General features: G+C 38.9%; 1 protein-coding gene across 1 annotated transcript in view; it reads right to left on the bottom strand.

Moving 5' to 3' along the window:
• Window positions 1-1348: 1348 nt before the first annotated feature.
• The window catches only part of LOC121961419 (thyrotropin-releasing hormone-degrading ectoenzyme-like), a 185468-nt gene continuing 172201 nt past the window's right edge, over window positions 1349-14615 (bottom strand). The window contains exons 18-21 of the mRNA XM_042511407.1: window positions 10648-10815; window positions 6971-7111; window positions 6790-6871; window positions 1349-1921 (exon numbers count right to left, since the gene is read on the bottom strand). Coding sequence (XP_042367341.1) covers window positions 1769-1921; window positions 6790-6871; window positions 6971-7111; window positions 10648-10815 — 544 coding nt within the window. The 3' untranslated portion in view covers window positions 1349-1768. The remainder of the gene's footprint in view (window positions 1922-6789; window positions 6872-6970; window positions 7112-10647; window positions 10816-14615) is intronic.

The raw sequence follows: 14615 nt of genomic DNA, 5'->3' as shown, positions 1-14615 counted from the left end.
CACTTGACCAAACATCTAACGTAATGTGAGGTCGCATCACAACGCATATCGTTAACCTTCATGACAGGAAGGTTCGACAAAGTTTTAGTTATGTATTGATATTCAGGGCTCCTACAGCTTAAGGCAAGATAGATTTAAGACTTAATTAATGCCTTCTGAAACATAATTTAAGACCAGTTTTATAACGACTGAAACTGAATAAAAAAAAAAAAACTACATAAATTATCTATAAAATATAGAGTAGCCTTTTGTTGGATTTACTGTCTTGATCTGTGTGATGCTGATGGAAAAGGCATTTCATAAATTAAATATACATTTAAAAGGACGTTTTCAATTATTTTTTATATAAAAAAAATCATGCTTTCTGACGTCTTAACATTTTTAGGACTTTTGACAGATATGACAGATTGACTTTAAAAGATCCACAGTAATCCTGATATTCAAGTTGGTCACCTTAAATTTAACAAAAAACAAAAGTTTCCACAGTTTTGGTTGATCATAACCTACTGCTATAATATGTTATTTAGTATCAGCAACTAAATGTTTTGTTTGTCTGGAAACGTTTCATGTTTTGTTGACTCGTGCACTGATATTATCCCAAATGTTTACAACAATATTCAAACCCAGAGAAATGTGTCATTTTAATCAGGACGCGGTCTGTGTCATTTGTCATTGTGTCATTTCTGTCAGTGGTGTCATATCCCTTTTGCACATACGTTACGGTTGTGGTCGCCTGCGAAAAGCTGTCATAACTAAACTTTTATCCAGTTTTTAGCCAATCTCTATTACAATACACTCTTTGATCTTGGTTGTTTTTAACAGGAAGAAAGATTTTAAGTTATCGGATATCTGGATCTGAAGTTATTAGAGAAACAAGGCTAGCAAATCTTAGCAGGAGCTCGGCTCCAACTCCTGTTGTTCCAAACAGCATATAAGAAACATTTATTTTTAACATGAAACTGCTTAATTTAGTGTTTTTACCTCTCTTCCTCCGAAGAGGAAGAGATCTCTCTTGATAATTTGACTAATGGCAAAAACTTCCTGAACGTCTGGATCTTAAGTTTTCAGAGAAAAATGTACTGGACGAGCAGCCCCTCAACAGTGAACCAAACAGCATTAGAGAAACACTGTTTTTTGACATGAAGCTACTTCATTTAGTGTTTTTACTGGTTTAAATCACCTGGTTTGTTTGTTTTGGAGAGAAGGAGAGCTCTGCGGATAATTCGGCTTTCAGTTAAAACCTCCTAAACAATGACTGACGGCATCTCAATTCGGAGAAACTGACTGCAAAGCTGCATCGCTCCATCTTTTTTTAAGTGTTTTGAGTGAGAGACCCCTAGTGGCAGAAAATTACATATAGCATGTTAAACCTATATATTAAAAGTTTATTAAATTGTTGGTCAAATTAAATTCAGGAGTTCTTGTTTATCTGACAGCAGATTCTTCTCTCTATGTCCATTGTCGGTCTTGGGGGCGGTTTAGTTTGGGGAGTTTTGAGGCTAGTTGCTAGCTTGCAATTACTGAGTCAGTGACTGCTAGCTAGCCTGCAGCTTTGAAAATATAAACATCTGAAATAAAAAAAGTTTGCAAACAAATTTCTTTAAAAGCGAAACTAGTAGAGAGACCAGCTGAATAACCAGTCGAGTCGGCCTTTGTATTCATTCATGAATTTTCTATACTATCCGACTGCATCTGTAAGCTAACAGTGCGTTAGCATTGAGTTAGCAGTCAGTTTGCAGTCGTTTCACTGTAGCTAACTGGTGTAGCGTTAGCCGAGAGCGGAGCTCGGAGGTTTGCGCAGCCACTGGTAGAACTGCCGCCGGTAAAGGCGGTGCCAGCGCACGTTGCCCTCGACGATCTCCAGCGCCCGAGGCAACGCAGGCCCCGCCCCCACACCACTGGACTGGATGAACTCTTTTAACTGAGGAGAGAAAAGACAGAAAAATGGAGGGAAGGAGGAAGGGTGGAAAATGAGATGATAGAAAAGTTATTAGAAAATTAGAAACACCCAAAAATAGAAGAAAGACAGAAATATTGTAGCACCCAAGACTTTAAAAAGGAATATACTCCGTATCACAACAGGGTGTAAATGAGCCAACAAAAAACTGCTGATTCAGGTATTTTCAGTCTGCACTACTGTAGCTAAAAACAGGGTTTCCACAAAGTTTAAGCGATAAAATTTCACAATGTTTCCATGACTTTTCAAGGAATTATCTATGTATTTTTTTCTTTTCACACTTGCCTGGCATTTTTCAAACATATCCGATTCAAGCTCTACTGAAACATCATTTCTGCTGGCTCACATACGTAAGGAAAAAAAAGAAAAGCAGGGAGAAAATGAAGAAACGTAGCCTACTTGATGGTAAAGAAAATGCGACAAATGGACGCATATCAGAGCTGCGTTTGGTTGCTACAGAAATGTCATCTCCCATTCTGTTACATTACGTGGTTATCCACAGGAAGATAACTGTAAAAATGTGATAAACCACAACAAAACTCCGTGAATTTTCCAAAATATTTAATTATTTTTACTAATTCCAAGACTTTTCCAGGCCTAGAAAATGTGCTTGTGAAATTCCATGACTTTTCCAGGTTCTCCATGACCATGGGAACCTTGTAAAAATATCAGTTTTGTATTAAGAGATGAGACAGAATTTTCTTTGGAAAGAAAGACAGAGTCAGCTCTCACCTTGAATACCTCTCTTATACAACTAAGAGTCAAGAAAGAAAGCTTGGGGTTATCCTGGACTCAGATTTAAATTTCCACAGCCAATTCAAATCAGTAACTTCATCTGCCGAATACCATTAAAAGAACAGAGTCAGAGGAATAATGTCAAAGACCTTGAAAGGCTCACCCAGGCCTTTATTTCCAGTAGATTAGATGACTGCAACGGTCTGTTTGTAGGTCTTTCAAAACAAGCCGTTCTGCAACTTTAGCGTATTCAAAATGCTGCTGTTAGGGTCCTGACAAAAACTAGGAAATATGACAATATTACTCCAGTTCTAAAATCCTTACACACGAAACCGTAAACTCACTCACTCACTCAAGTAACTTGAACTTGCAACGTTTCTTTCAGACTGTTAAGGAACATCTAACATGGCTATTTGCCAAAAACGTATCTTTATTTACCCTAACCTAACCTTGGTAAATTCGTAGGTGTGATTGAGAGTGTGAAAGTTTGTCTGTCTGAATGTGTCAGCCCTGCGATAAGCTGTAACGGTTGGACTGGGTGGCTGGTAATTACAAATAGGTCCTTTAAAATTAATTAACTTTTACATTTTGGTTCAGTTGTGGGTGAATCCTGAAACTATGGTGCCAGGTTTTGTTCTGGATTTAAATGACAAAATGAGTTTACTACCATCCTGACTGCCTCTTCTCTGTGGCAACAGCTGCCAGGGCTCATGGGTATTGTAGCACCTATCCTTCATGCCAAAATGACAAAAAAAGGCCACAAACAAACATATAAGGTTGTTACATTATCTGATAGAGTCCCGTGTTTCTGTGTGAAGTCACATTAAAGAAAAAAATGCCTTCAGAACCAGCACGTCCACCTCACAGCTCCACATACTTTAAAAAAAGTACGTCTTTTTGAGCGCAGGCAGCCAGCAAGCCAAAAACTACAGACTTCTTTATGTTTAAATAAAAGAAGACGTCCCCTTTTTTTAATGTCAGTCAAACCGAAGCATTGCAGCCAGAAGAAGAAGCGAGTTATTAAAGCTAAACTGTCGTTTGAAATGCTGATAATTAAAAGAGAAACTTTGTTTTAAAGGTTGATAATGAGAGGTAAAACGTCCTGCATGAAAGGCGAGGCAGCAAAGTGAAACTGTTTGAAAGGACGGTAATTAAATGGAAAGTTTGCAGCGCGAGAGGTGAGGTACGAAAAGAGGGAACTTCTTTTGTGGAAAGAGAAACTTTGAACTGTTGGAGGAGGAGAATTAATGCGGTTTTCAAAGTTAAGGACTGAAGAGGAAACTTAGTGTTGTTCTGAGTTTGACAGATTCACTGGAGCGCGGGAGGAAATCCATCCCTTCAACTCTCTTTAATACAGTTCATATCGTTACCTCCTCTGTTCTCCTTTACTTCACACTCCTCTATGTTCCCTCTTTCTCTTCCTGCCCTCCTCTTTTCTATCCTACAGTCTCCATTTCTGCATTTTACCTTTCCTTCCCTGTGTGGCATATTTTTTTCAAATTTGTATCGTGGGTGGATTTTCACTTTTTGCTAAAAACATTTTCACGAAAAAAAAAAAATAAAAGGCTCATCATTCTTTTCATCCGAGGCAGTTTTTGTATTCAGAGGTCCCATTTTAATTTGATTCTGTTCAGGCGCTGTAACCGGAGGCTGCTTGTCGTTACCATGCCAACGGGAGAGTCTGAGATCTCAAACAAAATGGTTTCATCAAAAAAAGTAGTCATCGTGAAAAATAAATAAATAAATCTGAGAAAGATTTTAATTCAAAAACACCCACAAACCCCTTTGTTTGTAGAAAATGTGAATATTAGGAATCGGATTAAAAACAAACTATTTTCCATCTGCTTTAATTTGATTTCTACTTTCTCCTTTTGGTAGAGCATCTTGTTTCATGAAAACTTTCATGTTTATTAAAATATTAATGTGTAGTGTACATGAATATGAAATAAATCACAGTAACGTCCTGTATTCTATTTGATTTCTCATTCTCACATGTAGCTCCTTTCGCCCAGTTTAATGTATCTGTAACTGTTTTTAAATTGTTTTCATCATTTTCTACCATTATTTTATATACAGCTTAAGTGTGCATGCAGCCTGCTGCAGTCGCTGCTGCTCGTTTGTTCTTCCTCTTCTTTTATACTTTTAATTTTTCAAAGTTTTATTGTTGTTTACAAGTGAAGTCCGCACAACAATAGTTTGCACTTTATGCAACCCATCAAGCTCTTTCAAAAAGCCAGCAGGTGAACTAACAAGAAACAAACAAAAAAAAAACAAACCAATGACACATAAATAGATCCAAATTCAAATTAACTGTAACTGACTGTAATTAACTGTAACTGTAATTAACTGTAGCAAGTTAATATATTTGCATGCTTGTTTTCCTGCTATAGATGTTTTATTTTATAGTGTTTTTTTAAACTAGGAACTGATTAAGCTGTGTCCTTTTTTTCCCACAATTTTCATCCTGGGAATCAATAAAATATTTCTGATTTCACCCTTTAAAGTGCTTTTTTACCTTTGTTTTTAAAACCACTATATAAATAAGGTTTGTATTCTGTTAAAATAATCAGCAGCAGATTTTTAATTCTCTGAAAGTGTTTCTGGAGAACACATTGACGCCATTAATCATCTGTCCTGCAGTTGACGTCTCAGCCTTGAAAAGCCACCGACAGGCAGAAAACAGGATATTAACGTACTGCATTAATACAAACTGACTATCGGGTTCTTGGCCACCTCTTTCTCCAAGGCCGTTCTCCACTGATTGCTCATATTTTTCTGGGTGGAAAGCTCTAGAAGTGGTTCTCATGGAGGCCACTGTGCTCTTGGGAACCATCAATGCAGCAGAAATATTTCTGCACAACGACACAATCCTGTCTCCGAGCTCTGCAGGCAGCTCACGTCCTGCTCTCTGCTCTGATATGTGTTGTCAGCTGTGAAGTTAGTAGAAGATGTAGGTCCCCGACGCAAGGGTGCATGAGCCAAGAGTGACATCATCACGTATTTGGCATAGAGCGCAAAGTCCACAAGTTGTTACAGCGCTGAATCAAATAAAAAGTAAAATAATGGATTCATTTTCACTATTTAAATGTCTCAGGACGGCGATGTGTTTTTAAATGCTTTAAAAACACAAGATGTTAATTTTTATAAATATTAAGAAAGCTAAATCAAGCAGTTTACGTGGTATTTAACCTTAACCTTTATGCTTTTTTATTAATAATGTGAGTGGGTTATATTTTATTTTATTTTATTTTCCATTTTATGTTATGCATTCTGTGCACTAAATTTTTATTCTTTTATCTTACCTTTACTAGTATTATCAAGTGGATTTTATCCATTTGAAGGTGCATTCTAGGTTTTCTGTTCTGATTTTATTTGATTTTTACTTGCAGGTTTTATTATGTCTTTTTGTCTTTTATGTGTTCCTGATGTGAAGCTCTTGGTGCATTTAATTTCTTTCTTGTAAAACATGCTGGGCTGCATTTCTTGTATGAAAGATGCTATACAAATAAAGTTTATTATTATTATTATTGTTATTAATAACCTGCGTTTCTTTATCATACATTTGTTCTTCCTAATATTTGGCTCTTTTCTTAACATGGATTGCATGAAGGTGATGAAACATGTTTTGCTGGTAACACACATCGGCATATTTAAAGTAGGTTTTGAGTACTGCAGTGAAGGTGTTGAACATAAATGTCATAAATGGCCATGGTGTTCAGCAGGACAGACATTATAAAGAAGAGTGTGTGCTTTTCCAAATCACGTCCAATCTGTTTAATTGATCACAGGTAGACTGCAATCAAGGTGTAGAAACATGTCAAAGACGATCGATAGAAATGTGAAGCACCTGAAGGTCTGAATACTTCTGTCAGTGTGATATTTCAGTATTGTCTTTTTAAACACTTGCAGAAAAATCCATCCTGTTTTTGATTTGCCATTATGGGGCACTGAGTGCAGATCGATGCAGAAAAACACTTTCTAAATGCACTGCAATTTCCTTTTTCTCAACATTGCATCTGTGAAGCTTGTTGAGGTGGAAACTGGAACACTTACCTGTCAATCTGACCTCAGTAACGTTTGAATGTTTGTTTATTTACCTCATTGAGTTCTCTCTCAGTGTTCAGGAACTCTGTGACTCCACCGATGAGCTTCGAATTCATGAACAGCGCTTCACCATAACTGAACGGAGACAGCGAGAGAGATGTTAGTATTATGAATATTTTGTTTCTACAACATGTGACAACAAATCCTCCCACGTGGACTGACTGATGGACTCACCGTGCGTTGAGGATGTCCCACTTTTCTCTGAAGTATTTCCAGGCGAGGTTTCGACCCTGAGGGTTTCTGCCCACGTGGATGATGACATCGATCACGTCCTGCTCTGGGACCAGGTCAGACGTCAAAGACAGGTTCAGTAACCTAGGAGACGCAGAGACACAGCCAAGATCAGTAACCATGGTAACAGTGATTATGATCAATCAAAATCAAGGTGGATGTTTTGGTTAAACAATGAACAAATGTCTGACTGTTCAGCCATTATTTAAAAAAAGAAATCATATATAACTGGAGGTGCAATGGGAAATATTATTTAAAATTTAGGCAAATTGGCTTGATTTCTTTAAAAAAAAATGGGAAGAGGTCAAAGAGCAATTTTAGAGGAAATTAATAAATATTAAATTAATAATAAAGTACAAGAAAATTACCTTAACATTACCCAAAAAAAATTAAAAACCCACAAAAATCAACAAAATAAAAAAAAACAATATACAAAACAAAAAAGTGAAAGTAAAAAAACAAACAAACAAAAAATGACTTTGGGGAGAAAAAGGCTTAAAAATAATAATTCTATAAAAAAGAAATTAAATATGGTTCTCTAGAATATTTTCACAAGCTTTTTATGATTTTCTAAATTTATAATTTTTTTGCTAATTCAAAACATCTCTTGCCAAGTTGCTCATCACCTTTTTTCTCATCAATTTGAGCTGGATTCAAAGGTTGAAATGCATCTGAATGCAGCCCAACAAAAGTGCCGCTGATGCAGGTTTCAAAGAGTTAAATATAAACTTGGGCCTCACTCTGATAATGTGAATAATACCACAACTTGCGAACAAATTTTACAAAGCTAATGCTTGTTATCACGCAACAATCTTAGCCTGTAGGAAACATTTTAGCCCAGTAATGTAAAATCAAACTCCAGTGCAAAGATTAACACGCATTTGGCTGATAAATATCAGCTGTTGGACGAGTTTCAATAAACAGAACTTGAGATTAAACAAACAATTTCAAACTGTCAGCCTGTGAGATGTTTTTTTCAGCTCTAAAGCTGTATTATTAAGCTGCCAAACACACAAACACCGGCTGCATATCCGTTTATGTAAAACAGACAGAAAAGGTCAAGCTGTCTGGTAGAAATTGACATTTCATAGTTTCTGTTTTGTTGTTAGGAGCCCTGCTGGAGGGTGTAACGCGAATCTGTCCTCTGAAACGGAGACACGACACTCCTACGAGCCGTAGTAATCTGATTACTCCGGGTTTGTTTGGTTTTTACCAGATCAAGGGGATTCACAGAAACCTGGCGATGACAGAGAGTTCGTTGGCAGAATCCTGACGTGTAAACACATAAACCCGAGTTTTTAAAGTGCTTTTTAAAGATGTGAGACTGAGCAAGACAAAGAGACAGAACAGAGAGTTTCGCAATAAAACCGATGTTTACTCATTCAACCCTGTGTTCAGAGTTTACCTTCATCTTCTTTTACTTTCTGTTTCCATTTCTTTGTATCGCTCTCTGTGCGTGTTGTTGCTGTCTTTTCATTAAACCACCGAATCAATTTCTCTCTCTCTCTTTCCACAATCCCTCTGAGCTGAAACCATTTCCTGTGTGACCAATCAGTGTGTTTCTGAGGTGTGGGTTCTTTTTATTTTGTGTGTGTTTGTGTGTGTGTGTGTGTGTGTGTGTGTGTGTGATAGCTGCTATCTGAACATGCAGTACTACCTCTCTGATTGCAGAACAGTTTACTGCAGCTGGAAAATCAATAGCTGACACACGCAGGCACGCACGCACACACGCACGCACACACACACACGCACGCACGCACGCACACAGATCTATCTCACTGTACAGTTTCGGGGATGTGTGAGATCCATCTACCCCTTTTTCTCAATGAGCGATAGTGCCAGTTAGTGCCTGATAAATAATAATGTGTACACACACACACACACACACACACAGACACACTTATACAGAGGGACGGATCTGTACGGCCTCGAAATAATTTTCTTTCACCCAATTTGCAGTCTGTTTCTTTTTCAGTGTGCTGCAAAATTCAACTTATAGACTTGAATCTTTAAAAATTAGAATTACCACTACGCAGTCGTATTCATCCGCCCATCAGTCAAGTTACACTCTTTTACTTCCGTGACAACATGGATGAATCACAAACATCTTTCCACCGGCAGCACAGAGGATCTTTACAAGCAGTACAGTTTCAAGGTGGACGCCCAAGTTTAGTGTCACTAATTTAGTAATCTACCAAATGTTTCTCCTTCTTTTAGATATGATGCTGAGAAATGATTAGAAAAGAGTTCTATGCATAATATTATGATATCACAATAAAGTTGACTTTTAACCTTTTGGATATAAAATGCCAACACCTCTTTATTTTATCCTGTTAGATATTTGATATTTAAATATTATATATTTAAATGTTGTCATAATTGGCGTATGAACTCTTGAGTTAGTTGAGGTTTTGTGAGGTCAGATTGACCTTGACCTTTGATCACCAAATTCTAATCAGTTCATTCTTCAGTCCAAGCGGGCATTTTTGCCAAATTTGAGAAATATTGCGCTTATGAGAATGAGACAGATGCAAGGTCACATTGACCTTGACCTTTGAGTTATGACCACCAAAATCGAACCAGTTCATCCTTGAGACTGAGTTGAGATTTGTCTTAAATTTGTAGAATTTCCCTTGAGGCGTTTTTGAGATATCGCGTTCACAAGGATGTGACAGACAAGGTCAGGGTAACCTTGACCTTTGACCACCAAAATCAAATCCCTTCATCTATGAGTCTAAGTGGACCTTTATCCTAAATTTGAAGAAATTCTCTTGAGGCGTTCTTTAGATATCGTGTTCACAAGGATATGACAGGAAAGGTCACAGTGACCTTGACCTTTGCATGCCAGGTGGCAGCGACATGGCTGGCTGGTAATAAAAAATGCAGAAGTAAAGCCTGTAGTTTGAACGCAGTCGCAAGAGCATCACTTGGTGGTTTTCTACACATACTACTTACGTGGTTTTGATACAAAGCTGGTTGAAAATGGGCGAAATGTTCCTTTAAGTAATTTAACTTACTTCCATGTGATATAAAAAAGGGGGTTGTTTGTACCCACGGAGAATTATAACCAAACTCTGAAGTTGCCCTGCAGCTCTGCGTAGTGTTTTAGTGTCTATCCACTTATTGTTCTGGTTTTACAGCCTGCACCTTTACTGTTTTACTTCAGTCTCGCGGCTCTCATTAATCTCGTTTCTAGCAGCGGGCAGCTGTTTTCAGCAAACAAGCTTCGATAAAGCCACTGTTCTCCGCCATACCTGCTCAGCAGCAAACGGCCGACAGACACCGTTAGAGACGAGCTGGTGAACAAAGCGGAACATCTCATATTAAATGTCACAGGGTGACTTTAATCCTCCACATAACGAGGCAGGCCGCCGCTTGTGTACCATTATACATCTGTAAAAATCAAGTGAGTGATAAAGCTTATAAAATATGGATATTGACCAATTTATTTTTTTCTTGCAACTGTGGTTTAACCAAACAAGAGAGAGAGTTTAAACACTGGCCTCTAACTTAATGTCTACATCAATAATATTGATGACGGGAGCTTTCAAAGCGCTCTGTCTTATACATCCTTTGAAAATTACCTTTTACCTTCTTGTTTGTGGTGTCAGTATTCGTACCTGTTGAGGAGGAAGGTGTTGTCTGAGCAGGTCAGAGCCTCCAGCAGGATCTTCTTCTCTGAAACGGCGTTGGTCGAGTGAAACTTCATCCAGATGAACTCCCACACGTCCTCGTCCATCAGACTGACCCCGGTGCAGTAAACTATGTCTCTGATGTTGGGAGGAATCCTGCAGAGACACAACATGAAGCCGTCAGACCAAAGCAATCAAGACATCTCAGAAACAGCAGGTGTGTTTCACATTTTAGAGATATTTAAGGGTCCAAGTGTGTCTTTCTTTCTTCCTTCCTTCCTTCCAAATTTGGCAATACTCAGGCACAAAAATAACACTCAACTGATATTAATAAAACTATGTCCGTAGTTTTGGGGAATCACAAAGAAATTGATGAGTACATTACATTAAAGATTTGTGATGTTGATATTGAAAGACAATCTCTTTTTCCATGACCAAAATGAGACAAGCTAAAAATAAATCTTGATAGTGAAAACTATGACAGAATCTATGTTTCATTTTCATTGATGAGACGGGACGAGATGAAAATGTTAGTGGACTACTGGGTATTTAAAATGGGACAGGAGACGAGAACAGAACGGCCAACAACGGCTGTGCATGCAAATTTTCTAATGCCGTTTAAGCAACAGTATGGGATTGAAACTGGCTGTAAACTCCAGTAAATAGTCTGTACCAGGATGTTTCACGAGCCTGCAAAACAATGGAGCAGCTGTTTGCAATCTACTCCGGCCTCTATATATTCGGCTTGCAGCTTTAATAGTATTTGATGTGGTTTCTGTGCAGTAACAAAGACAGGTAGTGAGAACAAGAGTGAACCAGGAAAAGTAATAAAGCTAAACGACTGATAAGACACGTCCACGGGATTAAGCGGGTCTCTCTCTGGATGCTAAGTGAAGAATTTTGATTCCATTAGAGAGCTCCAGTGAAACATCCTTTCTCGTCTCCTGTGGACTCATGGTCATAAAATGCAAAGACAGAGACACTTTCCCACCAACTGGGACTCCCAAAAAGTCTCTGTAACACTAATTGGTATGTGCACACTCTTTGTGTAAGGATACCACTGGAGTACAAATATTACATTTAACCGCTGACAATATAAACTCTGTCTCGGCTGTCCTTGATATTTTCCATGTTTGAGGTCAAAATAAATCATAATCCAGACAGATTTATTAACCGGACTGTCTGATAATACATGTGTGTTCTGAGCAGCGTTGGGTATTGGTAATTACAACCTTAAGTTATCGACTGAAATAACCCAGTAACTCCTTGTAAAGATTAAGTCTCTCTTCTTTGTTTCTTTGCAGGGTTTTGCCTCTTGCAGCTGGGGTCAGTCAGGTAAAATATTGAATGCAACTGCGGTCAAATTAGCTTTTTTTTTTTTGCTTAAGAAGGTTCCTAACAGAGTTAAATGACCATGGATTTATTAAGAAACCTGGATACAGCATTGTAGGTATTCATTGCTTTTGAAGTTACTCAGTAGTACATGAAGCATAGATTTTAATAACAGCTAGAAACTGGACGCCAACGAGTTTCCCAACTTAACGCTAAAAAAGTTTTTAAGCTTACGGGTTTACTTCTGTGGTACGTGGCGTGCTGAATATGCACACAAAAGTGTTTCTTCTGCTGTCTCTGTCCTCGAGCTCCCGCTCGGGTCATGGACTTTACATGGTGATGATGTGACAGATTTTTACAGCTCTTGAAGAGAGTTTTATTCATATAAAACCTCATAGAAAGATTCATTTCTGACCTTGTTTGCCGTGCGAGGTGTCCTGTCACCTGTTTTATATACTTTTCTATTACAATGGCGGTCAGTGGGGAAAATGCTTTTTTGGGCTGCAGTGGATACATGGATTAACAGTTCTCTCTTTCACGAGTAAGTCTCGCAGGGCATCACATGACTGAGTCAGGACTTCAAATTCCACATTTGGCTTTAAAGTGCACTCTCTGTTGGCCTGAAACGACCTGGAAGTTTCTACGGCAAAGTATCTAAGATGCACTTTTAGTCAGTCTTTGAAACATTGTAGATTCACCCAAGAGATCCACATCTACACATCACGTAGCCTCGTATAAATGCAGTCGAAATTGTTTAGCGCTGTGGTTTTCCTGTGGTCTAATGAATTCTCCTAAACACATTTCCTTCACCTCATGTTGGGAAAAGACACTGGATGTCATTGTTTTGACTTCATGACAACCATGTCTCAGTTTTTTCCTTCCTGTTGCGGAAGGAGGCTGCTGGTGGAGGCTTAGCAATAAAAATTAGAGCTACTGCACATCAAGGTGGAGCCTCAATGATGATAAACAACAGGAGCGCACACATACACACACATACACACACATACACACACACTCAGATATGGAGTACAGGTAACCGCTGTTCAATATGTTAAAGTACTGAAACACACAAACTAGATGCCCCAGCTGGTTACTGGCCTGAATCATCAGTAAAGCAAAAAGGTGAACATTTCCTTCACACTATAATGTGTGTGTGTGTGTGTGTGTGTGTGTGTGTGTGTGTGTGTGTGTGTGTGTGTGTGTGTGCGCGTATTTGACCTAAATTGTCAGTAAACCAAAACTAAAAAGTCATCACAATACAGTGAGCTCAGCTGGCAGCAAAACGTTATAAACTGAACATCGTGTGTGTATGTATGTGTGTGTGTGTGTGTGTGTGTGTGTGTGTGTGTGTGTGTGTGTGTGTGTGTGTATTGAGTGAATGTGTGTATTATGGGTGTGTGTATTCAGTGTGTGTGTGTGTGTGTGTACCCTGAGTGAGTGCAGAGTGAGTGATGCAGGGACAATTACATCATTCACCGACCTGGGAAATCATTTTAGAGATGCTCCACTTAAGAGCAAGCTTCAACACACACGCACGCACGCACAGACACACGCATGCGCGCGCGCACACACACACACACACACACACACACACACACACACACACACAGAGCTGACTTTGGTGTTAAAGTCCTTCTTAGACGACATCTGTCAAGCACTCCAGTGTGTATATTTATGAATACGTGTGTGTGTGTGTGTGTGTGTGTGTGTGTGTGTGTGTGTGTGTGTTGGAGCTTCCACCAGCTTTATTTACCATGTTAAACATGAAGTAGTACTGACTCTACAGCAACAGCTACTCCGTCCTGCTCTGCTACTATTACTATTTTATCGCCTGTACTTCTGCAGCCACTGCTGCTATTTCTAATAAAAATAACAGTAATAATGTAGAGTTTCTCCTCTGCAGACGATAAAATGGAGAGCAGAGTCTCTGGGAACCTCCAGATGGCTCTGATCCCATTAACTAACACACTCACTGTGTGTGTGTGTGTGTGTGTGTGTGTGTTTTTAACAGTCTGTAGAGGATGTTTTATATCCTAAAGCTCTATCTTTCTCCTGAAATATCTCTCCCTCCCACTCGATTCTTTTTTCTGCATCAAACTCCCATCCTGACAGTAAACATGTCCCTCCACCATCTGCTCTGTCTGTCTGTCCATTTGTCTGCCTGTCTGTCTGACTCTGCAGTCTAAATGTCACTCTGAATTTTGAAAATCGCCTCACCCCAGTGATAAAACACTTAAAGCACCTGACAGAGCGACGTGAGCTCTGTCAGGTAGCTAAATTCTGACTGAGGAAGACTGCTGTGCTGCTCCTGTGACCGCACAACACCAGACATGAAGTGACTAAACTTTCAGTACACGCCGACCCGGGCTGTCACGGTTAGTGTATTCGTGTCACAGTCCAGTGCAGAATACACAGTAAGTAGATCGATGCACATTATTTGTAACCGAAGTTTACAAGTGCAAGTTCCACCCGCTAACTTTTAGCCGTACACCAAACAAGCACAAGCTAATTGCCTGCGAGTCAGTCACACTGTGGCGAGCTCAAATCAAATACTGAATACCAATTTTGTGGAGAGAGACGAGGATGGTGTGTCTGCATTGCTCCATTGTAAAGGATGTAAATGG

Source organism: Plectropomus leopardus, chromosome 22 (assembly GCF_008729295.1).
Source record: "Plectropomus leopardus isolate mb chromosome 22, YSFRI_Pleo_2.0, whole genome shotgun sequence".
NCBI classification, from domain to species: domain Eukaryota; kingdom Metazoa; phylum Chordata; class Actinopteri; order Perciformes; family Serranidae; genus Plectropomus; species Plectropomus leopardus.
The sequence above is the reverse complement of the archived record's forward strand: the minus strand, read 5'-3'. Positions and strand labels throughout refer to the sequence as shown.